Source organism: Melanerpes formicivorus, unplaced genomic scaffold, assembly GCF_026170545.1.
Source record: "Melanerpes formicivorus ecotype bairdi unplaced genomic scaffold, bMelFor1.0.p_v2 SCAF_134, whole genome shotgun sequence".
NCBI classification, from domain to species: domain Eukaryota; kingdom Metazoa; phylum Chordata; class Aves; order Piciformes; family Picidae; genus Melanerpes; species Melanerpes formicivorus.
In genome coordinates, this window is record NW_027142486.1 from 84,873 (window position 1) to 111,556 (window position 26,684).

The window sequence follows — 26,684 nt, forward strand, 5'->3', positions numbered from 1 at the left end:
GACCAGGCTGGAGGTGACTGTGAGCCACCTGCTGTAGTGTGAGGTGTCCCTGCTCATGGCCAGGGGTTGTGACTGGATGAGCCTTGAGGCCCCTTCCAGCCCTGACAGTTCTGTGATTCTATGATCCTGTAGGAGGCCATTGCAGCACTGCTGGGACTCACTGCCAGTGCTCCCAGTACAGCTCCAGTGCCCCCAGTGCAGCCTCAGTGCAGCAGCAGGATCAGTGCTAGTCCTCCCACTATAAATCCAGGATCATTGCCAGTGCTCCCAGTAACAGCTCCAGTGCTCCCAGTACATGCCAGGATCACTCCCACTGCTCCCAGTGCATCCCCAGTGCCCCCAGTGCATCCCCAGTGCCCCCAGTGCAGCCCCAGTGCTACTGCTACAGCCCCAGTGCTCCCAGTACACCACCAGTACTCCCAGTACACTCTGTTGCTTCCAGTTTGGCTTTCTAGCAGCTCCCAGTGCTCCAGAGCAGTTCCCTCACTCGTCCCAGTTCTCCCAGTTCCATAGTGTGGCTCCAGCCACTGCTCTGAGTGCTGCCCCCCGGCTCCCAGTACTGCTTCAGCATCCCCCCAGCACTCCCAGTGCCACCCCAGCGCTCCCAGTATCACTCCTTGTGTCCCCCCAGTGCTCCCAGTTCCATCCCAGTGCTCCCAGTCTTGCCCCTTGTGTCCCTCCTGCGCTCCCAGCTCCACCCCAGCACCACTCCCAGTGCTCCCAGTCTGTTTCCTGGGCCGTGTCCAGACTTGCTCTCCCCTCCCCCCATCCCTTTCACTTTCACTTTCCCCCGTGCTCAAAAAGGGGAAGCTGGGAGGAGGGGAAGAGCTGGGACTGGGCAAACTGGTCCCTGACTGGGGATAAACTGCAGCTGGACTGGGAAGAAGCAGTGGGGACAGCCCGAGGCCCATCCCCAGCTGGTGGCCCTGGGGTGAGTGGCACCAGGGGACAAACTGGGATCAGACTGGGGTGGAGGGGGACTGAACTGGGCTAACTGGGACTGAGCTGGTGCCTTTGCCGGTTCAAGCAGGACTGAACTGGGTTTGAGTCCCTAACTAACTTCTGAGACCAAAAATCCCCCCAGGTTTTGTGCCTCTCCCCACCCCACCCCCAAGGTCTCTAAACAGAGGTTTCTGACCCCAAAACTCCTGAAATGGGAATTTTTGAGCCCAAAATTTTCCCAGTTAAGCAGGGCAGGGCAGGGAGGGGGGAAGGGGGGGCAGGGGGGGAAGTGTTGCACAACAGTTCCCAGAATTGGTGGTTTTGAGATCCAAACATCTGAAAATTAGTGGTTTGGAGCCCCAAAATGTTCCTTAGTCGCTGGGTTTGAGCCCAAAATGTTCCTAAATTACTGGGTTTGAGCCCAAACACTCCTGAATTTTGGATGGAGTCAGGGAGGTCCCAGGTGAGAGCACTGGGCTAGCCCTGGGAGCACTGGGAGGAGCCAGGGAATGGAACTGCTTCAGCCCTGGGAGCACGCTGGGGGGGTGTGTGGTTAGGGTGGGAATGAGGAAGTGGCAAGGGGGTGGCACTGGGGAGAGCCATGGGGTGGCACTGGGATACTACTGGCAGCACTGGGGAGAACCAGAGTGGCACTGGCAGCACTGGGAACAGCAAAGAATTGGCACAGAGGCATCGCTGGGGCCACTAGGGGGAGCCAGGGAGTGGCACTGGTGCGGCACTGGGAGCGCTGGGGTGCAATGGGGAGAGCCTCTGTGGCTGCACTGGGATCACTGGGAGAGAACTGGGAACACTGGGGTGCTACTGGGAGCAGCTGGGGGCGGCACTGGGGCAGCACTGGGAGCAATGGGGTGCTACTGGCAGCACTGGGGAGAGGCAGGGTGCAACCTCTGTACTGCTCCATGTCAAGCTGGTCTCTGGGTCCCCAGCCTGGTCCTTCTCCAGCAAGGGCAGTACCTTCCCTCCTCCTTGCTTGCTTCCTCCTTTCATGCAGAGCATTCCCTTCTCCTGGCTCCATTTCCCAGCTTCCCAAGCCCCTCCCACAGCAGAACATCTGCAGGGCAGCTGGGAATGCTCCTGGCACAGCATGGCCAGGAAGGAGCAGCTGTGAGCAGTGACACTAAGAGGCAAGGCCTGGAGCCAATCCCAGAGCAGCTCCAGAAATTACCTGCTCCAGAGGCAGAATCACTTCCATTCCATGGTGGTTTAGAGAACTAAACAGTCTCTGAAATCCCAGGGCCATCCTCCCTGCAGTGCCAGGGACATCCTCCAGGCCCAGGGGCATCCTTCCTCCAATGCCAGGGACATCCTCCCTCCAGTGGCAGGGACATCCTCCCTCCAGTGGCAGGGACATCCTCCAGGCCCAGGGACATCCTCCCTTCAGATATCCCCTGTAAAGGCCATGAGAGAGAGAGAGAAGCTGCAAGCAGAAGGGACAGAAGAAGAGAGCCAGAACTGCTCCTGCCTCTCCTCCCTGGCCCCATCAGCAGCCAGTGAATGGTGTAGCCTTTGTCATTCTTTCCCTTTGGCATCCAGTGGTCATTTATTTGACTTTCAGTCTGTGCAGACAGGGCCTGGGCTAAAGTTCCCCTTCCAATGGCCACAACCCCCAAAGGCAGCTGAGCCCCAAGCCTGGGCCTTGCAGACAAACCATTGCTGAGTGTCAGCCAGAGCCTCCTCCTCAGCTCATCTTTGACAGGTCAGTGTCTGCTGTCCCTGTTCAAAGCTGAGCCCTTCAGCAGCTGAGCAAAGGTCATCTCTGATCCCTAGGCTGCAGGGAAGGAGTTTGTCCTCCCTGACAGCAGGCAGGGTGAAGCTTTTCTCCTGCCATGAGCTCCATTCTGGTGCTGGGCAGTGGGCATCTGGTGAGGGTCTGCTTGGCTTCTGGAGCATCATAGCTCCCTTGGCACCTGGTTGCCTCCAGTACCAACACCTTGCCCCGAAGGGGAGGCAGGGCCTGGGGGCAGAGGAAGGCTGAATTTCAACTCCAGTGCCTCAGTCTTCTGTGCCTTTTCCTTCCCTTCTGCAGGTGGAATTTCAGCTGTCCTGTGTCACTGTTCCCCTTGGGTAGCTCAGGCAGGTAAGTGTCTCTCCTCCTGCCCTGAAGGCTGTGCTGCTGTGGGGCTGCAAGAGCAGCACTCTCTTGCTTTCCTGCAAGCCCTGCACACAGGGGCCAGCAGGCCCTGCTCATCCCCCAGGTCCCCTCAGGGGCAGGCAGCAAGGAACTGGAGGCACTAGCAGCAGGGCTGTTCCCTGCAGGGCCCAGGGAGGAAAAGACAAGGGCCAGGGTGTGTCAGGTCCCAGCCATCCCTGGAGCAGCTGGGAAGGATTTTGCCCCAGGTGGACAAAGAAACCTGACCCAGGTGGGCAGAGAGACTCCCAGGGGGAGGGGTCCCCGGGTCAAGGTCTCTTCCACTCCCCCTTCCTGCCCACAGCCTGTTTAAGGGGAGCCATCTGCCTGCTTCTGCCTCTTCTTCCTGCCTGAGACTCCTCTCTGCTCCTGCAGCTGCCCCATGGTGAGTGCTGCCTCCTGCTGCAGCCACTCTCCTAAGAGCTGCAGCCAGGGACAATCCACACTTACATCCAGAGACTTCTGTGCCAGCTGGGCCTGCTGTTGTGGTGGCTTTTCTCATTTACCCTTTTTGCTTACCCCTTTGTCACTTCCCTTTTACTCAGATCCTTTCTCTCTGTTTTGTTAAGCTTTGCTTTTGACTTCCAAAGGGATTCCAGGCTGCTCCTTTCCTGACTTGTACCTCTCTTTTCTCCTGCCTAATTTGCTTTTGTCCTCCTGGGAGGCAAATCCAAGTCTGTTCCATTTGGGCTTCTGGGCTGCAGGGAAGCTTAAAGCACAGCAGAGGGTGACAAAGTAAAAGGGTTGGGAAGGAGGGAGGTGAAGCTGAGGGGGAGGCTGGGGGCACCTGGGTTGAGTGTGGCTTTGGCTTCTCCCCAAGCTGCTTGCTTTGAAATGGTCACCAAATTCAAGTGGTCTTCCCCAGGCTGAGTCTGTAGTGCCCACGATGGCCACTGCCTGGAGATCTCCCACTCCTGGTGGCCACCCAGCAGCTTTGCCCTCCTATTTCTCCCCCTGTGCAGTTGAGGAGGGAGGGAGCAGCTTGGTGTGCCTTTGGCAGCCAGCCAAGGCCATTCCACCCCTGTCCTTACTCTGGAGCTTTGCCAGGGTCCCCTCCAGGCTTGGAGTTGGTCTCAGAGCTGTGCATGTAGCCAGTGCTGCCCTTCCTGTGCCTCGGAGGGGGGAAGCAGCTGGGCTGAAGCAGCTTCTCCTGTGCTCTGCACAAGCACACAGGGCTGATTGTGAGCAAGGAGAAGGATGGGCATGGAGTGAGGATTCCCAGAGGGCTCCCCTGCACCTGAGATGGGACAGGGACCTGCTGGGAGTCCATCAGAAGGTGTCACCAACTCTGCCTTCTGTTCTCTAGAGGTTTTGGCCACTCTTTGAGCCCTGAGGAAAGGCACAGGAAGGCAGGAGGAGCAAGGAGATGTTTGGTAAGAACTGGGTTTGTTCTCTTTGGGCAGGGGTGGAAAGGCAAAGGAGTCACTGAAAGCAAATCACCTGCAGGTTCCCTTCCAGAGCACAGCTGAAGCCAAGGCCATTGGGGTGGGAGGAATTTGGTCAGAGGGAGGGGCCTGCTGCACCTGAGGGCTGTGAGGCCATTCAGAGAGCTGGACAGAGAGGAACCTAATGAGGCTCAACAAGGACATGTCCTGCAGCTGGGAAGGAAGAATCAAGTGCAGCAGGGCAGGTTGGGAGGGGATCTGCTGGGGAGCAGCCCTGTGGAGAAGGACCTGGGAGTGCTGGTGGGCAGCAAGTTCTGCATGGGACAGCAATGTGCCCTGGTGGCCAAGAAGGCCAAGGGGGTCCTGGGGTGCATTAGGAGTGTGTCCAGCAGATCCAGGGAGGTTCTCCCTGCCCCTCTGCTCTGCCCTGCTGCGACCTCACCTGGAGTATTGCATCCAGTTCTGGGCTCCCCAGCTCAGGAGGGACAGAGATCTGCTGGAGAGAGTCCAAGGGAGGCTACCAGGAGGGAATGGAGCACAGCCTGGTGAGGAGGGGCTGAGAGCCCTGGGGCTGTTTAGTCTAGAGAGGGCAGAAGCCTGAGAGGGATCTGATCCATGTCTCTCAATAGCTGAGGGCTGGGGGTCAGGAAGGAGGGGACAGGGACAGGCTCTGCCCAGTTGCACCCTGGGGTAGGACAAGGGGCAATGGATGTAAACTCCAGCACAGGAGGTTCCATCTCAACATGAGGAGGAACTTCTTCACTGTGAGGGTCACAGAGCCCTGGAGCAGGCTGCCCAGAGAGGTTGTGGAGTCTCCTCTGGAGACTTTCCAGCCCCATCTGGCTGTGTTCCTGTGCTGGATTCTATGGTCCTGCTCTGGCATGGGGACTGGGCTTGAAGATCTCTGGAGCCTCCTGCCCAGCTGCAAACAGCTGGACAAGGTGGGACTCTGTGAGCTCCTCTCCCATCCCATGGGAAGAGGAGGACACTAATTACTCTAAACTCTTTTGCAGGAAACCCTTCACACAGTTTCTCTTTCAGTGAGTGCCAGGAGTGACCAACAGCACCTAGGAACAAAAGCCTTCTGAGCAAGGAGTTCTGGAGGCTTCCCATGCCTGAGGGCCCACCACACTCAGATGAAGCCAACTCCCCACTCCAGGAATGGCCAATCACAACGACTTCAAGCTATTCCTTGATCGTGTTGGCCATCCAGGTAGGTGTCTGGGACTCCAGGCTGCCAGTGTGCAGAGCTGCCTGGGCAGGGAGCTTTTCCCAGCACAGTCTGGGCTCTGCAGTCCCATCCTCCCCAGGTTCTAAGGCAAGGAGTTGCCCTGCCCCTGCTCTGGCCAGCTGGCATCTTGGCAGGGCAGTGTTCTTCCCTCAAGGAACACCTGGCAAGGAGCATGGCCTGGGCTCCTTCTCTGGCTGTGCCTTTGGGTGGTGGGGAAGCAGTGGGCTTCCTTTGCTGCTGCTGAGAAAGGAGGAGATGAGGTTCCATGGGAACAGGGCCTGGCCATGCCCCTGAGCACAGGGCTCTGCTGGGAAGACTTTGAGCAGGCAGAGGGCCAAGTGAGAACCCTCCCCAGGTGGCACCTTCAAGGTGCAATTGAATCCCTGTGAGGTGAAGATTTCTAAGGGGGAATGAGGAGAGAGAAATCACCCACAGGAGAGGCCTGGGAAAGATGCTTTAGCAGGGGCCTTCAATCAGAGCTCTTGGGCATCTTCATGGCAGATAGATGATCTCCAGGTACCTGAAGGAGGTACCAGCAGTGTCCCAGTGGCACAATGTTTCCTTCACAGCAAGTACCACATCAGAGCTGTGGAAGCTCTCCCAACAAATGAAAACTCTCCAGAAAGCTGTGCAGGACATGCAGGAATCCACCCAGAGAGACCTTCAGAGCCTCAAGGAGGAACTAGGTGAGCAGGGCCCCCACCAAGCAGGCCTTCATCTCTCTGCTGGCAAAGGCTGGGCACAGGCAAACCGAGCTGTGAGCACATCCTCTGCACCTCCTCACAGGGGATGGAGAAGGACAAAACTCTTTCTTGTGGAGTAGATCAGAGAACTGTCAGGGCTGGAAGGGACCTCAAGGCTCATCCAGTTCCTACCCCCTGCCATGGGCAGGGACACCTCACACCATAGCAGGTTGCTCACAGCCACCTCCAGCCTGGCCTTAAACACCTCCAGGGATGAGGCTTCCACCACCTCCCTGGGCAACCTGTGCCAGTGCCTCACTACCCTCATGGGGAACCACTTCTTCCCGACATCCAATCTGAATCTCTCCCCTCTTCTACTTTTGTTCCATTCCCCCCAGTCCTATCACTCCCTGACACCCTCAAAAGTCCCTCCCCAGCTTTCTTGTAGCACCCTTCAGAAGGTCTCCTGGGAGCCTTCTCCTCTCCAGACTGCACAACCCCAACTCTCTCAGTCTGTCCTCACAGTAGAGCAGCTCCAGCCCTCTGCTCCTCCTCATGGCCCTTCTCTGGACACTTTCCAGCACCTCCAGCTCCTTCCTGCAGTGGGGGCTGGAGTAGTTCTTGTGTGCCCTGTCCCAGGGCCAGCTGCATGCTTATGTGGACACTGCAGGTGCTCAAGGCCTCTCTTCTCTCCCTTGTCTTTGGAAGCAGTGTGTAGCTTGGGCTGTCAATGACCTGATCTGTGTGATGAGGTTGTCCATCTCCATGTCCTGCTGCTGACTCTCTTTCCTCACTCCCCTGCCTCCTGACCAAGGGTCTTCTCTGCTGCAGCCCAAAGGTGCTGGCTGGAGAGATGGGTGGAGCTGCTTCCTGCCCTTCATCCTGCTCAGCAGGCTTTTGCCAAGCCTTCAGGAAGGCTCCTGGGGCCTGTGCTCTTTGCCCACCCCTCCAGCACTCAGGGCATCCAAAGCAGTTCAGAGGTGGGGCAAGGGACTTGCCAGGTCTCACCCTTCAGGAGTCCAGGTGGCCCAGGAGCCAGAGAGGTGGAGATGGGATGGAGGAAAGGGCCATGGCAGTGGGCAAGCCCCAGAGGGAGAGAGAGCTTAAAGGGAGGAGCAAGGTTGGGCTTAGGCCTTGAGTAAGCCCTTGCAGAGGCTCAGGAGTGCCCCTTCAGTCCTGGTGTGCCTCTGTCCTGCTGACTCCATGTCCCCTGAGCAGTGTCCCTGTCCTGGGGAAGGCAGCTCTGGAGCTGCACTGGTCACCCTCCAGCATCTTCTGGGGCTGGGTCTTCCTTGGCAGAGAAAGAGGTCAGCATCTTGTTGGTCCCTTCTGTGAGGAAAGGCCCTGTGCCATTGGTGGGACAAGAGCTTCCCTCAGGGGAGGCAAGGCCATTGTGCTGGTGGCACTGCTGTTTCTTCCCAGGAAAGAAAGTGGAGCTGAGTACCACAGGGGCCCTGGGATCCCTCCAGCAGCTCTCTCAGCAGATGGAAACTCTCCTGAAGGCTGTGCAGAATGTGCAGACTGTGCAGGAGGCCACTTGCCACGACCTTCAGATCCTCAGAGCAGAGCTGCAGAACAATCAAGGTGAGCAGGATCAGCACAGAGAGTCAGGGAGGCAGAAAGCATCAGGCTGGAAGGGACCCTCAAAGGTCTTCTTGTCCAACCCCTCTGCAGTGAGCAGGGACACCTCCAGCTGGATCAGGCTGCCCAGGGCCACATTGAGTTTGACCTTGAAGCCATCTCAAGGGATGAGACCCCCACCACCTCTCAGGGCAACCCCTTCCAGTAGTTCACAACCCTCACTGTGCAGAACTTCCTCCTGATGTCCAACCTAAACAGGTTTTAACAGCAAGGCAGGAGTTCAGGATGAGTGGCCTCCGGAGCTGGCCTATGGGGTCAGGGAGCAGTGTAGTGCCCCGGTAATCCATGAGGAATTTGTTTGGGACCTGCTGGGATCCATCCTAGGGTGCTGAGAGAGCTGGCAGATGAGCTGCCAAGCTGCTCTCCATAATTTTCCTCCAGTCCTGGCTCACTGGAGAGGTCCCAGGTGACTGAAACTGGCCAACGTGGTCCCCATCCATAAGAAAGGTCGGATGGAGGAGCCTGGAAACTCCAGGCCTGGCAGCCTGACCTCAGTGCCAGGGAAAGTGATGGAGCAGATTATCCTGGGGGCAATAACTGCACACCTGAAGGATGGCCAAGGGCTCAGGTCCAGCCAACATGGATTTAAGCAGGGCAGGTCCTGCCTCTCCAACCTGATCTCCTTCTATGATCAGGTGACCCACCTGGTGGACGTGGGGAGGCCTGTGGATGTGGTCTACCTGGACCTCAGCAAGGCCTTTGACACTGTCCCCCACAGCAAACTGCTGGCTAAGCTGTCAGCTCATGGCTTGGACCACTACACTCTGTGCTGGGTTAGGAATTGGCTGGAGGGCCGGGCCCAGAGAGTTGTAGTGAATGGTGCCACATCCAGCTGGCAGCCAGGCACCAGTGGCGTCCCCCAGGGACCAGTGCTGGGCCCTGTGCTCTTTAACATCTTCATTGATGATCTGGATGAGGGGGTTGAGTCAGTCATCAGCCAGTTTGCAGATGACACCAAGTTAGGGGCAGATGTTGGTCAGTTAGAGGGTAGAAAGGCTCTGCAGAGGGACCTCGACCGACTGGACAGATGGGCAGAGTCCAATGGGATGGCATTCAACAAGTCCAAGTGCCAGGGGCTGCACTTTGGCTACGGCAATCCCATGCAGAGCTACAGGCTGGGGTCGGAGTGGCTGGAGAGCTCCCAAACAGAGAGGGACCTCGGGGTGCTGATTGACAGCTGTCTGAACATGAGCTAGCAGTGTGCCCAGGTGGCCAAGAGAGCCAATGGCATCCTGGCCTGCATTAGGAATAGTGTGGCCAGCAGGAGCAGGGAGGTCATAGTGCCCCTGTACTCTGCTTTGGTTAGGCCGCACCTTGAGTCCTGTGTCCAGTTCTGGGCCTCTCAGTTTAAGAAGGACATCGAAACACTTGAACATGTCCAGAGAAGGGCAACAATGCTGGTGAGAGGCCTTGAACACAGCCCTATGAGGAGAGGCTGAGGGAGCTGGGATTGTTTAGCCTGGAGAAGAGGAGGCTCAGGGGTGACCTCATTGCCCTCTACAACTACCTGAAAGGTGGTTGTAGCCAGGAAGGGGTTGGTCTCTTCTCCCAGGCAACCAGCACCAGAACAAGGGGACACAGTCTCAAGCTGTGCCAGGGGAGGTTTAGACTCGAGGCGAGGAGGAAGTTCTTCGCCGAGCGAGTCATTTGTCGTTGGAATGTGCTGCCCAGGGAGGTGGTGGAGTCGCCGTCCCTGGAGGCGTTCAAGGGGAGATTGGACGTGGCCCTTGGTGCCATGGTCTAGTCATAGGGTCTGTGTTGATAGGTTGGACTTGATGATCCTGGAGGACAATCAAAGGAACCTACAAGCAGGTCCTTTGCACCTCCTCACAAGTGATGCAAGTGCACAGGGCTCTATTTCTTGGGGAGCAGCTCTTGTGTCCCATGCAAGTGAGATGCCTGCATGCTCAGGTGGACACTGCAGGTGCTCAAGGTCCCTCTTGCCTCCCTTGTCTCTAAAGGGAGTCTGTAGCTTGGGCTTTCCATCACCTGATCTGTGCTAAAGGTGTCCTGCTGCAGTCCTCTTCGCTATTCCCCTGCCACATGAGCAGCACAGCACTAGAGGAGAACAAGAAGCTTCTGCTCAGCAGCCTGGGCTGTGTCTCAGCACTCTGGAGCCAGCCTTGGCAAATCCACTCATGGCTGCTTTCCTCTCTTCCCACAGAGCTTTTCAGGATCCAGCGCTACCAAGGTAAGCAGCAGGGCGATGGTGGAGCCGAGCACTCGCTGGGAGTGCAGCTCTGGCAGGCAACTCCCAGTGCTCAGAGAACTCTTGGCTGAGGAACATGCTCAGGGCAGGGATTCTTTGAGAGCTTTGGACTTGGTTGTGTGCTGCCACAGCCCCTGCCTGAGCTTGACAGGAGCCCTCCCAGCTGCGGGGAAGAGGGATGGTCAACCAGCATTGGTTGCTTCAGGCCCTGCCTCCCACTCCTGGCCTTGCCCTCTTTCAAGGCTCAGGAGAAGTGTCTGCAGCTGCTCTTGCTCCACTGAAGGCTCAGTTCCTTACTCTTTAAATCTGAGTTGAGATGAGATTGAAAATCTCCTTCAGGCTTTGCTAAGGACTTCACCATGACCCCAACCCAAATTCCAGCTGCTGGTCCTGCATTTCCATAGCCATGAGACTTGTGTCCAGCTGGCTCAAGACTTGGCTGTCCTCCACCATCATTCCCAGCAGGGTCTGCTCCCACACACCAGTTTTCAGCAGTTATTGAACTCTTTGGGTCTGTATTTTAGCAGCTCTTGCTGGCCACTGAGTGTCTGCAGTGATTGCCAGGTGGGTTTCAGCTGCCTGCCAGCCTGATCCCTGATCTCTCCAGCTTCCCCCTCCCTTTCTGTCACACACAACTTCCTTTGGCCATTCTGATTGCAGCTCCTCAGGCCTGTAAAAGTCTATTGTAGTTCTGGTGTTGCCAAGGAGGAGCTGCATGGCCAGCTCCTGGTCCTTCTCCTCAGGCCATCCCCCCAGCAATTCCTGGTCAGCAGCCCGAGGGAAGGACATGGAAGGGATGGGAGGAGAGAAGCTGGAGGTCCCCTGAGGCAAGAGGCTGCCAGGTGCACCTAAGCATGGAGGGGGAAGGAAGAGCAAGGGAGAGGTGGATGAGGACACAGAGGAGAAAGTCTCAGGAATGCAGAGTTTGTGCTGACTGTTCCTGATGGCATGACTTGATGGTTGCAGGGGATGTCACCCTGGATGCGGACACAGCTCACCCCAGACTGGAGATCTCTGAGGCAGGGAAGAGTGTGAAAGACACTGGGGCCCTCAGGGACGTTCCCAGGAATGATCTGAGGTTTGACAGCCACCTGTTTGTGCTGGCAAAGGAAGGATACACCTCGGGCAGGCACTACTGGCAAGTGGATGTTGGCAGGAGGAAAAGCTGGACCTTGGGTGTTGCGCGGGAGTCTGTGAGTCGCAAAGGGGCATTGACTCTGTCCCCTGAGAATGGCTTCTGGGCCATAGGGCTTGTAGATGGGCGAGACTGCTGGGCCTTCGTGGAGCCATGGTCCCGTTTGAGTGTGGGTGGGAGGCCACAAAAGATTGGGCTCTTCCTGGACGTCTCAGCCAAGCAGCTGTCGGTTTATGATGTCCATAAGAAAAGAGCTCTGCACACTTTTACCATTGCTGGGGGCAGCAGCCAGGCAGAGAAGTTTTTTCCTTTCTTCTCCACAGGTCTTGCTTCTGGAACGCCTGAGGATGAGCCTCTAAGCATAGTGCAGGATACTGCTGATGATGACTAGTTCTGTGCATTGTGCTGAAGGAAGGACACTCCCTAATGGTTTTGCTTCCTCTTCTGTTTTCTTTCTGTTAGAAAAAGCTTCTCCAGTAGCATAGGAAATAGGTTTTGAAGCACAACTAGAAGTAGTTTCAGTTAAGCTAGGTAATGGTAATGCCTTGGGCTTAGATAGCATTGCAGCTGCAGAGAGACACAGGGAAGCAGTCTCTGGCTTGGAACCTGTGAAACTGGCCCCAGACCAATGAGAAGAAACAACTGGAAAGAGAGGATCAGGACTGCATGGTGTTTGGAAAGCATCCAAGACCAGGCAGTGAAAGGACTTTCTCTCTTTCAAGAAGTTTGTAGCCTTGTAATGCATCTGTCTTGTTCAGCCTTCCATGAGCAGTGTGGTTGCCTTGCTCAGGGCTCCCAGCCTTTGGCAGAGCTCCAGTGCAGGCTGTGTGTGATGCAATAAAGGATACTGCTTAGTGGTCATGTTGGTGTGGGGTCATTAAGTTAATGCACTGTGTCAGCTTGGTGAGCCAGCCAGAACACCGCTCTTGAGCCTGTGAGGAGCAGAGCATCAGTTGGCACCCAGCACCCAGTCACAAAGGTCATTGGTAATCAGCTAAATGCTTTTTGCTCTCTACACCGCTGCAGTTTGTTCCCAGGGTATATGGCCCACAAGAGCTAAACCATTTCCTTCTATCAGCTGAGCATTGCTTGAGGTTCTACTCCCTAAAGTCAGTCTATCAGTTGCTCCCCCCACTGCAATATGCCCTAATAAGGCATATTTGCCTTCTTAGTTTCTCATTAATCATAATCATAACACAGCAGACAGATACAATTCCCACAGCTTCTCCAGAGGAGCAGAGTTGGGATGGAAAGAGTGCAGACACCAGTGGAGAATCAACAAGGGCCTCCAGGCCCCCTGCTGCTTGTGCTCAGCTGCCTGGCTGAGCTTTTTACTCAAGCTCTCCTCCCCTGCCTGAGGCATCTCAGGGGCTGAGGTGTGCATGTTTTAAGGAAGCACAGAGAAATGAGGATCCTGTGGCATTCCCAGAAGTTATAGCAGATGAGGGCAAAACATGGTCTGAGTCTCTCCCTTATTCAGTTTAAGGAGAGCTTTGTGCTGGGTGAGGAGGAGAGAATCTGCAGCATCAGATACTGCTACGGTCTGAAATGCTTCTTGTGGAGATGCAATGCTCAGCACCTCAGCTGACCATGCAGGAATGGTCAGGCAAAACACCCCTGGGAAGCCCACAGCCACCAGCAGCTTCAAAACCCCTGCTACACCCTGATGTGGTTCTTCTGCTCACCTGGATCTGCCTCTGCCTTGCCCTGATAGCCATTTGTCACCAGATGAGGCAGGTGAGGTTCTGTGTTAACAACCAGGTGAAAGGGCTGGGACCCACCAATCCTCTCCTCCCATGGTCAAGGGCAAGACTGGATTGGCCTTGGCTAGAAGCTGCAACCCAAGAGGTCTTGAGTGGTGGAGACAGCTATACCGACCTTGATATGAGGGATGAATCTCTGTGTGGCAAGAGAGCCATCCAGGAGGGCAGAACAGGCCAAGCAGCTAGTGGTTGGCACAAGTCCCATGCACCTGAAGTCCCCTACCTGCAATGAGGACAGCCAAATGAAAGCTGACTGCAGTGATGGCTGTGCCTACAAAGCTGGAAGTCAACCAACCTAAGCCTGAACCTGTGCTATGAGTCTGATCATGTGTAAATGAGACCAGGAGCATTGGAATCAGGACTGGATACCAGGATGCCATAGACTCAGAATTAAGAAACAAAGAAGGGGGAGATGTGGGAACCCAAAAGGGAAGTGATAACCAAATGTTTAGGTGGCCATCATGTCTGTGAGGCCCTGGAGGTGATAAGCAATGTTGCACCTCCAAACTGTGTGAGAAAAGGATGGGAGCAGAAACTGGCAGAGTGCTGCATTTTGAAGGGCAGGGAAAGGCAGCTGGGGAGAAGGGCACCTGCTGAAATGGAGATAAATCAGTGGCTGAAGGAGGCAGGCTGTGGGAAAGTGCATCTGTAACATTCATCTACATGGCAATAAAGAGCCACTGGCTCTGCAGCTCTGGGCCACTTTGCCCCCCTGTGCCAGTGTCACCTCCTCACACCTGGCTGTTGGTTGCATTTCTGCTCTCCGTGTCCAGACCGGCAGGTTCGGCATCAACTTACCGCTGGATGTGCTCAGGCAAAGCACAGCCACACACAGAGAGCTCCCTCAGGTGGCCACATCTGAGCTGGCCCCATGAACTCCTTCCTCATCTCAGCATGTTCAGAGTCTTTCCCCATCTCATTATGGGATGAAATGCCTAGGTTCCTGTGTCCAGCCACAGGGCTGGCCTTTTGGACACAGGAAGTACCCCCTCGTATGAACACAGCAGAGGGCACCCAGCCCAAACTGCTACACTGAGCTACTGAGGCCATGTCCAAAGAACCTATGCAAGCTGAGGTGAGAGGCCAGGGCTGGAAATGGTGGCTGTGAGGGGCTAGTTGGGGTAGGTTGAAAATCTCACCTCCCAACTAATCTGAGAGAATTCACACACACACACACACTGAGCCAGACCTAGCTCAGTTTGGGATGGAAGGAAGTGAAGCTCTAGTTACAAGCAAACTAAAATCTAGAGCTGTGAAATGCAATGAGTAGGTACAAAATACACAACAGATGCACAATATTTGATAGATACAATTTATAAACAGCACAGAAACTTCTCAGAACCCCCTGGATGGATCCAGGGCACAGTTCACCTCCTCCCCTACTCCCTTCCTCCTTCCTGCTCCTTCTCACAGGAGTCAAAACAGAGATCCCCTGGCAAGGCCATGAGAGAGAGAGTGTGGTGGGTTGAAAATTCCCCCCAACATGAAATTGCCAGAGCAGCTCAGCTGGGAGCAAATGAAGCTGGATTTGCAAGCAAAACCACAATCTACAATGAAATGCAACAAATATGTACAAAATATACAATATTGACAATATTTACAGGTATTTACAATTTAGAAACACCACAAGAAGCCCCCTGGACACAAACCAGGGCAGGTAATAGCTTCCCCTTCCCTGCCCCCCTCCCTAAGCCCCTCGACACAAAGGGATGAGAGAAAGAGCAGCAATTTATTTACATTCTACAACTTTCTGTTCAAGATCTGTGGAAAATTGTCTAGGCACAGCCTGAAGCTACCACAGGGAGAGAGAAGTTACAAGCAGAAGTGAGAGAAGGAGAAAAGAGAAAGAACTGTTGATGCCTCTGCTCTGTGTGCCCATTAGCAGTCAAATTAATTCTACAGACCTCATCATTCTTTTCCTTTCACAGCCAATGTCATTTATTTTACTTTCAGTTCTTGCAGTCAGGGCCTAGGCTGCAGTTCCCCCTTCAAGCTGTACCACTGCTCCAGGGTGATTGACCTGTGGCAGCTCTCCCAGGCTCAGGTCCAGCAAACAGCTTTGGACCTGCTCCTGCTCTGCTGCTCCTTCACATCTCTCTCAGGAGGCCTCTCTCTGCAGAACAGTTCTGCCTGCCCCACCCCTGCACACTCCCATGGTTTAGCTGGTCACTGCTGCCTTCATCTATGAGACACTCTCTTGGGCACTTGGGAAACTGTCCCTGAAGTTCCAGCAAAGTCTTGGAAGAAGGATTTGGGGCAGGAAACTGTTATTGAAAGGGCTTTGGTTTTGTTTAAACAAACAAGGAGCACAGCTCCTCTTTCACAAACCCTGGGGGAGAAAGAAAAGAGAGAGGAGATGACAGCATCCCCACAAGTCAAAATCCCCTACCAGAAGCAAAAGGTATAGAAGCCAGGCTGGGCCTGCCCTGAGAGGCATTAGAAGGAGAAAGGCATCTGCAGGAGAAGACAATGAGTTTATTGCTTCTGAAAACACCCAGGGATCAGTTTGCTGAGGGCAGCTTTCATCTCCTGGTTCCTCAGGCTGTAAATGAGAGGGTTCACTGCTGGAGGCACCACCGAATACAGAACTGCCATCACCAGATCCAGGGATGTGGAGGACATGGAAAGGGGCTTCAGGTAGGCAAAGAAGCCAGTGGTGATAAATAGGGAGACCACAGCCAGGTGAGGCAGGCAGGTGGCAAAGGCTTTGTGGCGTCCCTGCTGAGAGGGGATCCTCAGCACTGCCCTGAAGATCTGCACATAGGACACCACAATGAACACAAAGCAAACAAAGAATAAAGAGGCACTGAGCACGATTAGCACAAGTTCCCTGAGGTAGGAGGTGGAGCAGCAGAGCTTGAGGATCTGGGGGATCTCACAGAAGAACTGCTCCACAGCATTGCCCTGGCAGAGGGGCAGGGAAAAGGTATTGGCTGTGTGCAGCAGAGCAGTGAGAAAGCCACAGGCCCAGGCAGCTGCTGCCAGGAGGACACAAACTCTGCTGCCCAGGAGGGTCTCATAGTGCAGGGGTCTGCAGATGGCAGCGTAGCGATCGTAGGCCATGACGGTGAGGTGATAAAGCTCTCCTGAAATGAAAAAGGCAATAAAAAAGACCTGAGCAGCACATCCTGCATAGGAGATGTCCCTGGTGTCCCAGAGGGAATTGGCCATGGATTTGGGGACAGTGGTGGAGATGTAGCCCAGGTCAATGAGGGTGAGGTTGAGGAGGAAGAAGTACATGGGGGTGTGGAGGTGGTGGTCCCAGGCTATGGTGGTGATGATGAGACTGTTACCCAGCAGGGCAGCCAGGTAGGTGGCCAGGAAGAGCCAGAAGTGCAGGAGCTGCAGGTGCCCTGAGCCTATGAATGCCAGCAGGAGGAAGTGGGTGATGGAGCTGCTGTTGGACATGGTCTGTCTCTGAGCATGGAGGACTGTTGGAAGAGGAGAAGACATCACACAGGTTAGGAGAGAATTCCTTCAGACAACTCCTTGGCTATTTCCCAGACAATCCTCTCACATTTACTTCTCCTTCTTTGCAGGAGCTTTGTGCACTCCAAGCTTCACAGCCTTGCAGTCATCCCAGCAGGAGGCAGCTGTCCTGTCCTGTGTCTCTGATGGTGCAGATGGGAAGCTCTGCTCTGGATCATCTCCTGCCCCTCCCTAGAAGAGAGAGATCCCAGAGGCTGTGGGATGTGGCAGCTTTACAAGCTCCACAAACTGCAAATCCATCCTCCTGCACCACAGACTCACCACACCCAGGGCTGGGAAGCTTTCTCCTCTTTGAGCTCTCAGCTCCCAACCTGTCCTGCCTACCTTGCATCTCTCTCTGCCTTCCTCATCTCCTTGAGATGTCCTGCCAGTGCCCTCAGCCCTGCTGCCCTGTGCAGAGGAGCAGCTCCTGGGCAGAGCTCTCTCTCTGCAGTGCTGCCTGCTTGACAGAAGCTCCCTCCAGCCCAGGAGCCTGGCTCAGCTCAGCAGCAGAGGACCAGCCCCAGGCATTTAATGACTCCTCTGGTGGCCTTGGTGTCGAGTCCATGAGTCTCAGAGACTGAGAGCACGCTGAAGAAACCTCTCAGGAAGCCAAATGCCAACTGCCAACTTTGCTGGAGCCCTAATGGGTCCCACTGAGGACCATCACTGACAAAGCCTCCCCAGGGGCTTGTTAGAGCAGAAAAGCAGAAGCAAGAGCAACAACCTGGAGCTCAAGACGGTGCCAGGGTTGCTCTGATGCTGAGCAAACCTGGATGGGCTTGATCAAGCCAAAGGGCCAAGTCCTGGCCCCCTGCCCCTTGGAAGGGAGATCCTGCCCCTCAGACATGGCTCAGGGCTCTTCCTGGGGCAGTGGGATGTGAGGATGTGCAATGGCTGGAGCAGGTCTATGGTGTGACAGTGCTGGGTGGGGCAAGGAGGCAATGAGGTCTTTGTGAATGAAGTTCAGCTACCTTCTGGTTGCAGAGACAATGGCCACAGCCATGGTGATGAAGAGGTCATCTCTGATGAGGGCTTTAAGCTTTGCCACTGCCCTCAGTGGTCCCCACCACAGCCTGCCCTATGGTGTCCCATAGCTGCACCTCTGCCTTTGAAGACACCCAGTCCTCTCTCCATGTTCACCTCAATCTCTCATCTCCCTCACTGACATCTCTCCATCCCCCCTGCCTGTTCCATGGAAGAGAAAGCCAAGGGCCAAGGGCTGGCTCAGCCTCCCTCTGAGTGTCCTCTGGTCCCAGAGGTTATCAATTTATGCTGGACCTTGTTCTCACCAACAGGGAAGGGCTGGTAACCAATGTGAGGCTCAGAGACATCCTTGGCTGCAGTGACCATGAAGCAGTGAATTTAATATCCTCAGGGTAATCAGGAGGAAGTAGAATATAGAATATAGAATATAGAATATAGAATATAGAATATAGAATATAGAATAAACCAGGTTGGAAGAGACCTCCAAGATCATCGTGTCCCCCTTCAACCAATCCAACACCACCCAAACAGCTAACCCATGGCACCAAGCACCCCATCAAGTCTCCTTCTGAAAACCTCCAATGACAGCGAATCCACCACATCCCCAGGCAGCCCATTCCAATGGGCAATCACTCTCTCTATATGGAACTTCTTCCTAACATCCAACCTAAACCTCCCCTGGTGCAGCCTGAGACTGTGTCCCCTTGTTCTGGTACTGGCTGCCTGGGAGAAGAGACCAACCTCTGCCTGTCTACAACCTCCCTTCAGGTAGTTGGAGAGAGCAATAAGGTCACCCCTGAGTCTCCTCTTCTCCAGGCTAAGGAACCCCAGCTCCCTCAGCCTCTCCTCACAGGGCTGTGTTCCAAACCCCTCACCAACTTTGTTGCCCTTCTCTGGACACCTTCCAGCAAGTCAACCTCCTTCCTAAACTGAGGGGCCCAGAACTGGACACAGTACTCAAGGTGTGGCTAACCAGTGCAGTGTACAGGGGCAGAATGACCTCCCTGCTCCTGCTGGCCACACTCTTCCTGATGCAGGCCAGGATGCCATTGTCCCTCTTGGCTGCCTGGGCACACTGCAGGCTCATGTTCAGCCTACCATCGACCAGCATCCCCAGGTCCCTCTCTACCTGGCTGCTCTCCAGCCACTCTGACCCCAGCCTATAGCACTGCATGGGGTTGGTGTGGCCAATGTGCAGAACCTGGCACTTGGATGTGCTCAATCTCATGCCCTTGGACTCTGCCCATCTGTCCAGCCTGTCGAGGTCTCTCTGCAGAGCCTCTCCACCCTCCAGCAGATCAACTCCTGCCCCCAGCTTGGTGTCATCTGCAAATTTACTGATGATGGACTCAATGCCCTCATCCAGCTCATCAATAAAGATGTTAAAGGGCACAGGGCCCAGCACTGATCCCTGGGGCACACCACTACTGACTGGCTGCCAGCTGGATGTGGCACCATTCACCACCACTCTCTGGGCTCGGCCATCCAGCCAGTTCCTAACCCAGCTCAGACTGCTGCTGTCCAAGCCATGGGCTGACAGCTTGGCCAGGAGTTTGCTATGGGGGACAGTGTCAAAGGCCTTGCTGAGGTCCAGATAGACTAAATCCACAGGCCTCCCCACATCCACCAGGTGGGTCACCTGATCATAGAAGGAGATCAGGTTGGTCAGGCAGGACCTGCCCTTCCTAAATCCATCCTGGCTGGGCCTGATCCCTTGGCCATCCTGTAAGTGCTGTGTGATTGCACTCAGGATGGCCTGTTCCATGATCTTGCCTGGCACTGAGGTCAGGCTGACAGGCCTGTAATTCCCTGGCTCATCCAACCGGCCCTGCTTGTGGATGGGCACCACGTTGGCCAGCTTCCAGTCCTCTGGGACCTATTGTGTCAGTTGTGTCAGAATGAGCTCATTGACCCAGCTCTGGTTTTTTGCTGGCTTACAGCAGCTATTTGGGGCATGAACAAGGGCCCTCAGATGCTCTCATGAACCTCTTCAATTATCATATTGGAGTCTGTGACCAATCTGCTGTGACACTGCTCTCTATCCCAGGATCACAGGGTCACAGGAATGACTTCTGTAGACCTTAGCATTATTTTGCTTTTGTGCCCAGTGGGTACTAAAAAGTTGTTTTACTTTCACTCCTTGCAGTCAGGGACTAGGCTGAAGTTCCCCCTTCAGACTGTAATAGGAACTCATGGATTGTGACAGAAGGCAGAACAGAGTCCCCCTCGGGTGTTGGCCACTGAGGAAGAGGCGTCATGCTGGTGGTGCCTCAGCTTTACACTGAGTGTGATGTAGATGGAGTGGAATCCCTTGTTGATCAGTTCAGGGTCACCTCTCCTGTCCATTCCTCCCTGCAAGTGCAGCCTTGTACTCTGCTTCCCCAAGGTGAAACACAAGATGGAGCAGTGACCTTGGCCTGCACACCAATCCTTGGCAGGCACTCTGAACATCAGCATTCTCCCTGCCAGAGGCAGCCACCGTGCAAACCTGCTCTGAACTTCAGAAAGTGCTGGCACTGAGCAGAGACTGAGCTGAGCAGTCAGATCCCTGAACAGAGTTGGCTCTATTCCAGCTCAAGCCAGGACACCTCTCCATGTTTTGTCCTCAAGAATCCCAAAGAATCCCAGAATCATACAATGCTTTGGGTTGGAAGAGACCTTTAAAGATCACAGAGACCAACCTGCTTGCAATGATCAGGAACATCTGCAACTAGAGCAGGCTGCTCAAAGCCCCCCTCCAATCTCCTCTGGAATGGTTCCAGGATTGGGCATCTCCCACCTCCCTGGGCAACCTGGGCCAGGCTCTCACCTCCCTCAGTGTCAAACATTTCTTTCTTTCCAGTCTGAATCTCCCTCCGTTCAAACCATCAGCCCCTGCCTTGTCACACCAGGCCCTGCTCAGAATCCCTCCACAGCTTTCTGATCAGCCCTTTAAGTACTGTTAGGCCCCAGTTGTGGTTTCCCCTTTTTTCTGTTGGTTCCCCAGATGACAGCTCCAGTCCCTGCCCTGCAGCCCAGGGATAAGCCACAGGAAGCTGCTGCCCACCATTCCTCTTGTATTTGGCTGCCCTGGGGATGCTAAGGTCTCCCTCTGCATCCAGGGAAATATTGCCCTGAAGTCACCCCCACTGAAGAGAGGAAATGATGCAATCATGGAACCACTGAGGCTGGAAAAGGCTCTTGAGATCACCACATGCCATGGGGTGAGGGAAACATTGCTGCTGTGACAGTCACTGGTAACTCAGTGCATGCCTGGAGAGACCAAAGCACAGCCCAGAGAATGGACACAAAGTGCCCAAGGCTGGGCCACACAGGGCAGGGGACAGAGGAGCATCCAACCAGTGTCTTGTGCCCATGGCCTGCCCTCCTGGTCTGCGTTGGGGTACCCCAGAGAAGAGTGTGGGCTGAGGGCCAGGAAGGCCTCTGGGCCCTGCATGGGGCTCTGAAATCTCCTGTGAGCCCAGGGGTGCTGAGCCCATGGGACAGGGAACCACCACCCCTGCCAGAGTGGGGCAGTGGAACCAGGGGTCCCAGCTGCCTCTCCATGCTCCTCACCTGCCCTCACCCCAAAACACCAGAGCGTTTCACCCCTCCCAAACACCACCTGCCCAAGGCCTGGCATTGTGACTGCCTGCATCTCCCAGCCTCATGGCAGGATGCTCCAGGGGAACCCTCTCTGGACAAAGGCTCCCAGGTATCCAGGCTCCCAGACCTGCCCTCTGCCAGTCTGCTCCTCACCATGGTGCTGCCAGAGGATGCAGGTGTTGGGGTAATGGCAGAGGAGGGGCAACATGGTCCTGGACACACAGAGTGTAGCTTTGCTGAGGGAGTTTATTGATCATGAGAGGGACATGGCCCAGGGCTCCCAGGGGATCAGGTGGGGACATCCAGGGATGATCATCTCCTCTTTCCTCTGAAGGGGGCCAGGACAGAGGTGTCACCAGCAGTTCCAGTCCTGAAAGAGAGAGACTCCCAGGGTCAGCTAGGACATAAGAGGAACCTTGTCCCCACTATGTCTCTTGGCAGAGACTTGGGGAAAGAGAAGGAATTGGAGCTCTCAATATACCCTGGACAGGATTTGGCTCTCCTGAGATCCAGATGTCACCAGAGCCCCTTGCCCAGTGTGTCGTTACCCTGGGATGTCCCTAAATCTCCCAGAGCCCTGCCCAGCTCTTACTGTGCCTGTGGGGGTCTGTGTGGCACCAAAGCCTCTGCCTGGCCTGCACAGCGACCCTCTGGGTCTGTAGAGCCCTAGTGAGTTGAAGCAAAGGCACAGAGCCAGCTCTGTGCTGTGTCCCCTGGGGCACGGATCAGGGACAGTGACCTCTGTTTCCTTTTCTCACACCTAAGGTCTGCCCACCCCAGAGGGCTCAGGGATGCCCCAGGGCCCAGGATTCTTTGTGGGGTTAGGAATGCCCTGGTGCTGCTCACCTAGACAGCAGCTTTAGCAGCTACAGCCAGGCGCTTCTGGCGCACCCGCTCCAGCAGGACATCAGCCGCAGGCAGCTGGGGAGAAAGGGAGGTTAGGGACAAGTCTGGGTGCACTGGGGTGTGCTGGGAGGATGGGGGGAAGCAATGGAGTCCTTGGGGAAATTGCTTCTGGAGCAGATGAGCTTGGATGGTGGTGCCCAGAAGGCAGTGAGGGTCCTGGGAAGGGGCCCACCTGGCTGTGTGGTTGTGTACTGGGGCAGCCGGGGGTGGACTGGGTTGTACTGGGATGGATGGGGATGCAAAGGGGGCTCTGGGGGAGAGGTCCTCCCTTGGAAAGCACTGGGGTGCTGGGGTATTCTCTGGAGTTGCACTGGGATGCACTGGGGTGTGCTGGAGCACCCTGGGATGCTCTGCAGTGTTGTGGCCATGGGAAGGGAGGGGGTGGGGCCAGCAGAACTCTTGGTACCCACCTCGACACTCTCCAATGGCTCAGGTTTGGCTACATTCACCTGCAGAGAGACCAGGAGACCTCACTGGTCACTGGGATACCTCCAGTCCCAGCAAGAGATGGGAGGGCCAAAATGCCCTCCCGTTCCCCAGACTGGATGCCCTCCAAGTCCACCTCACTACTTACATCCAGTTGAGAATTTTCCTCAATGCTTTCCAGCAGTGCCTAGGGAGGAAGAGCAAAGAGGTGACCTGGAAGGAACCTCAGTGGGGCCCTGAGTGGGGCACAAGTGTCCTCAGTCCCAGCAGGCCAAAGGCTTCCCTCTGGTCTGAAGGGGAAAATGCCTTCTGCTCCCCTCAGCCTGATTCCTCCAAGTTCCCCTGGGATGCCTCTCCATGCAGGGTCCAGGGCTGGGGATGGAGACAAGAAGAGTGTAGGGAATTCAGGTCTCCAAAGAGGATGAGGTTAAGGAAAAGGCTTCCAACAACAGAGCCCTGGGGTGAATTAATGGACCCCAATGGACTGGGCTGGAGCGTTGAAGGGGCAGGACAGTGTGGGGTGCAATTGATAGGTAAAGGATTCAAGATGAGGGGGCATGGGGACATCAAGAGAGCTGGTTGGTGGGGGCAGAAGAAAGAGGCCAAAACCAAGGGGACTGGGAGAGTGTTTGGGAATGGCTATGGCAGGAAGAGGATTTGGGGTGACCACTGCAATGGAGAGGATGAAAGACAAAGGGCTGAGGGACAAGGTGGAAAGAAAGGCATTGGGAGAGATCAAAGGGAGGGCATCTGGGGACATTAGATAGGACATGGAGGAGATCCCAGGCAGAAGATGTTTGAGGGGAGCAAAAGCATGGGATGGGGAGTTGCAGAAGGGAGGGGTGTGGGGTCACCAAGAGAAGAAACTGGTGGGAGCCTTCCCAGCTTTGGTGTTGGACCTTCCCAGGGAGGGAACAGCTCCAGGCATTCACTGAGGAACTCAGGCCTTGTGCACAAGAAGCTGCTTAGTGGGGGAAGTGGAGGGAAGAGATGGAGCTGTGGGAGGGAGAGAGCTGCATTGCCAGGAGAGGCAGGGGAGCCTGGAGGAGCCTCTTGCTTGGGCAAGGGAGAGGCCAAATCAAGGGGTTTCATCCTCACCACTCCAATTTCATTCCACATGTCGTGTAGCCATGACCCATCCCCATGAGCCCCTCCCTGTGGCACTGGAGTCTTACCTTGGCATCTGCTGGGGTGCACAGCAGGATGGTGAAGAGCAGAGCCACGCCGACCACTGCCACCTTCATTTTCCTCTGTGGTGTGGTAAGTCCTGGGTGAAGCTGGGGAAGGTGAGGGGCAGATTTATCCCTCCCAGGACTCCTCCTTCTTCCTCCTAAGAGCCCCCAGGGCAAAGGCAGGCTTGGCAGTGGCACCAGCCCTGGCAACAATCCCAGGCCTGGCACGGAGTCACCCTCACCTCTGGCACGGATCCATCCACCTTCCTTGGCATCTCTCCAGCTTCCTGCATGGGGCAGCTGCAAATCAAACAGCCCAGGCCTCCAGGGGCACTGGGGGGTGGGGTGGATAGAGTACTGCTGACAGCAGTGACCACTCACTGCTTCAACATGAAGACTCCAAAAGCCAGACCCTCCCCATCTCCCAGTGCCTCTCCTTTCCCTGCACTGCCACCTTCCAGACTCCCTCACCTCCCAGCCCAGTCTTTCACTCCAGTAATGCTCCAGAGGTGACACCAAACTCAAACCCAGGGTCACTAAGAGCCATCCCTGACACCTCTCCAGCCCCCTGGGGAAATTTGGGGCTGAGACTGACTCCTCTTCTTGGGAACACTGGGAGATGGGAGGACAATTGGTGGCCTGGGCAGTAGGGACAGCAGAGTGGCTGAGTGTCTTGGATTGAGGAGCGAGACAGCTGCTCTTCAGCCCTTCCCAGGGGAGTAAAGGACAATGCTCCCTGCTGGCTATGAAAGAAAGAAGTGGCAGTGGAAGTATCAATCACAACTGCATACAGCAGCACAAAGTCCATCATGCACTTCAGCCATGGCTCTCCAAGAAGCTCCTTAAGCCAAAGCTTCACACCACCTTCCTCCAAACCAGGCCAAACACCCAGGCCTCACATGCACCCTCCTCCCCACCCCCAAGAGAAATTCTGCTTGCCAGCTCCAGGCCAAGCCAGGCCACTCCAGGCCCCAAGTGGCAGCCTGGCCAAGGCTGAACAAGCCTGAGTCCCCTGCACAAACCCAAGATAAAGCTCCACCTGTCCTCCTGGGAGCAGAGAGGTACAAAAAATGGAAGAACAAAGAGAAATGGCAGTGTTTCTAGAAATGCAGGGCTTATGGGCATGGAACAACAGGAGATTACACTTTTTGGTCCCCCTCTGGGACCTATCTAGGAGGCCTGTAAGGTATGGTTTAAGATACCTCAGTGCTTAAAGCCTCGACACTGAGATCTTCAGTGACTGGAAGCACTGCTGGGGAGCACTGGGGGGTGCTGACCACTGGGAGATGAGAGCTCATTTGGGGGAAGTGCTGGGGTGGTTGCAGTGCTCAGCTCCAGCCCACCCCATTGCCCTTGCACTCCAGGACCCAAACTGGTCATGTCTGCAGCCACAGCTTCCCCAGAGCAGAGACCAGAGGGGAATATCCTCTGCCCTGGCCCTCACCCTGACAATGCCTGGGGCCACAGAGCCCTCCCAGACAACCTGGGTCCCACTCTGCAGAGCTGCCCCTGGATGGTAGGTCCCAGTGACTCTGGCCCCAACAAGACTCTGGCTCCAGCCCTGTCCCTGGCTGGAACTTGGCCACAGCTCACCCAAGGCCCTTGGGTGTCCTTGAGTGTCCTTTCAATGCCCTTTTCCTTGGCCCAGGCCAGCACTGTCCCTGAGCAGGGTGTGGCCATCCACAGGGTCACAATGAAGAGGGCTCTTGTGCCCAGGCAGCCACTTGGAGCTAATTGTGGGGCCAGAGCTGCCCTGGCAAGAGGAAGGATGTTTGTTCCTGCAGCACCTCTGATCAGCTGTGAGTGCCCAGGGCCTGTGGCACAAAGAGCCCCTTCAGCACTGACCTCCTGGGGCATTTTGAAGGGCCATTGGTCTCTCTTTACAGGACACTGACTCTAAACAAGAGCTCTGCTGTGGGGCAGTTGTGCAAAGGCCTAAGGCAACAGACTTGAGAGTTTGCTTTGGAAGCTGCCCAAGAGCAGGCAGTCACCTGGCAGATGGTCACTGTGACAGCTCCTGCTCTGGGAGCTCTTTGTCAGAGCTGAGTGGCTCAGGGATGAATTCTTGAGCCTATCAACACTGTGCTGTGAGCTGATTGGTGTTCTGGAGTTCCCCCCAGGACTGCAAGAGAATCTCACCTCCTCCCCACAAGCCTGTGTCCCAGCCCTTGTCCCAGCATTTCCAAGAGGATGCCTTCCTCTCTCACACTGAGCTGTGTCTCTGCAGTTAAGGCTCAGGCTTTTTCTGCTCAAGGGAAAGGGCACTGCTGGCACGCACCACATGCCACCCTGTGTGACCAGGGAGGACATGAGGAGGTGGCATGGTGAACCTACCTGGGGACTGGAACCTTGGGGATAGGAAGTGCAAGAAAAACCAACAGCCAAAGGCCATGGACCCAGGAAAAGTGCTGCTGAAGGGTCTGTTGGGTGGAGCAGAAGGGCTGCTCCTACTTTCCTCCTGGAGGAAGGAATTCTGCTCTGCAGTTTCAAAACCCAAACCCTGCCTATGCTGACCATAAGTAAAGGGTCCTGTCTCCAGCTGGGCAGAGGAAAGACCTCAAAGGTCAATGAGTCCAACCTGTCACCATGGCACCAAGTGCCATGTGCAGTCCCCTCTTGAAAACCTCCAGAGACAGTGATTCCACCACCTCCCTGGGCAGCACATTCCAATGACAAATGATTCTCTCAATGAAGAACTTTCTCCTCATCTCCAGCCTAAACTTCCCCTGGTGCAGCTTGAGACTGTGTCCTCTTGTTCTGGTGCTGGTTTCTCGGGAGAAGAGACCAACCCAGCTCTTTGGAGGGAGTCCTTATCTCCTGCTAACATGAAGGGCAGACCTGCAGACACCTGACTAATTTTCTCCTGTGCAATTATGGCCTGCTTAGGCCAGGGAGACAATGAGTGGGGGAGAAAAGGAGCAGCTGGGGTTTGTGGTTCAGTCTGCTTGGAGGATGGGTTTTGTGCATTTTCATGCATTCTGTATTTTTCCTGTCTATTTCTG

The 26,684-nt window shown here is 55.4% G+C and overlaps 2 protein-coding genes and 1 long non-coding RNA gene across 11 annotated transcripts; 1 reads left to right on the forward strand and 2 right to left on the reverse strand.

Annotated features, from left to right (window-relative positions):
- The first annotated feature begins 798 nt into the window (after window positions 1-798).
- LOC137456694 (E3 ubiquitin-protein ligase TRIM39-like) lies at window positions 799-12,236 on the forward strand. 9 transcript variants are annotated; one of them, XM_068168264.1, is made up of 8 exons: window positions 799-931; window positions 2,990-3,040; window positions 4,398-4,464; window positions 5,490-5,689; window positions 6,277-6,393; window positions 7,813-7,974; window positions 10,196-10,222; window positions 11,207-12,236. In XM_068168264.1, the coding sequence occupies exons 4-8, from the start codon at window positions 5,638-5,640 to the stop codon at window positions 11,764-11,766; spliced, it is 918 nt and encodes a 305-aa protein (XP_068024365.1). In that variant the 5' UTR covers window positions 799-931; window positions 2,990-3,040; window positions 4,398-4,464; window positions 5,490-5,637; the 3' UTR covers window positions 11,767-12,236. The 9 variants fall into 9 exon arrangements, with proteins under 9 accessions (XP_068024365.1, XP_068024366.1, XP_068024372.1 ...); XM_068168265.1 differs by having other exon boundaries at window positions 5,518-5,689; XM_068168266.1 differs by lacking the exon at window positions 799-931 and adding an exon at window positions 2,638-2,659.
- A 3,339-nt stretch (window positions 12,237-15,575) lies between these two features.
- LOC137456695 (olfactory receptor 14J1-like) lies at window positions 15,576-16,216 on the reverse strand. Its single transcript, XM_068168274.1, has one exon. The coding sequence runs from the start codon at window positions 16,199-16,201 to the stop codon at window positions 15,614-15,616; it is 588 nt and encodes a 195-aa protein (XP_068024375.1). The 5' UTR covers window positions 16,202-16,216; the 3' UTR covers window positions 15,576-15,613.
- Window positions 16,217-21,404: 5,188 nt separating this feature from the next.
- On the reverse strand, window positions 21,405-23,952 carry LOC137456662 (uncharacterized). Its single transcript, XR_010991075.1, has 6 exons — window positions 23,925-23,952; window positions 23,686-23,840; window positions 22,659-22,697; window positions 22,495-22,533; window positions 22,025-22,099; window positions 21,405-21,548 (listed from the first exon to the last, which is right to left on the reverse strand). It is a non-coding gene; the product is annotated as an uncharacterized lncRNA (long non-coding RNA).
- Window positions 23,953-26,684: the final 2,732 nt, after the last annotated feature.

Excerpts from the sequence above, each read along its gene's own strand:
- LOC137456694 (XM_068168264.1), top strand. The coding sequence starts at position 5,638 with ATGGCCAATCACAACGACTTCAAGCTATTCCTTGATCGTGTTGGCCAT. Across the intron at positions 6,394-7,812 it reads GAGCCTCAAGGAGGAACTAG|GAAAGAAAGTGGAGCTGAGT; the intron begins GTGAGCAGGGCC and ends GTTTCTTCCCAG. Across the intron at positions 7,975-10,195 it reads AGAGCTGCAGAACAATCAAG|AGCTTTTCAGGATCCAGCGC; the intron begins GTGAGCAGGATC and ends CTCTTCCCACAG.
- LOC137456695 (XM_068168274.1), bottom strand. The coding sequence starts at position 16,201 with ATGGCCTACGATCGCTACGCTGCCATCTGCAGACCCCTGCACTATGAG.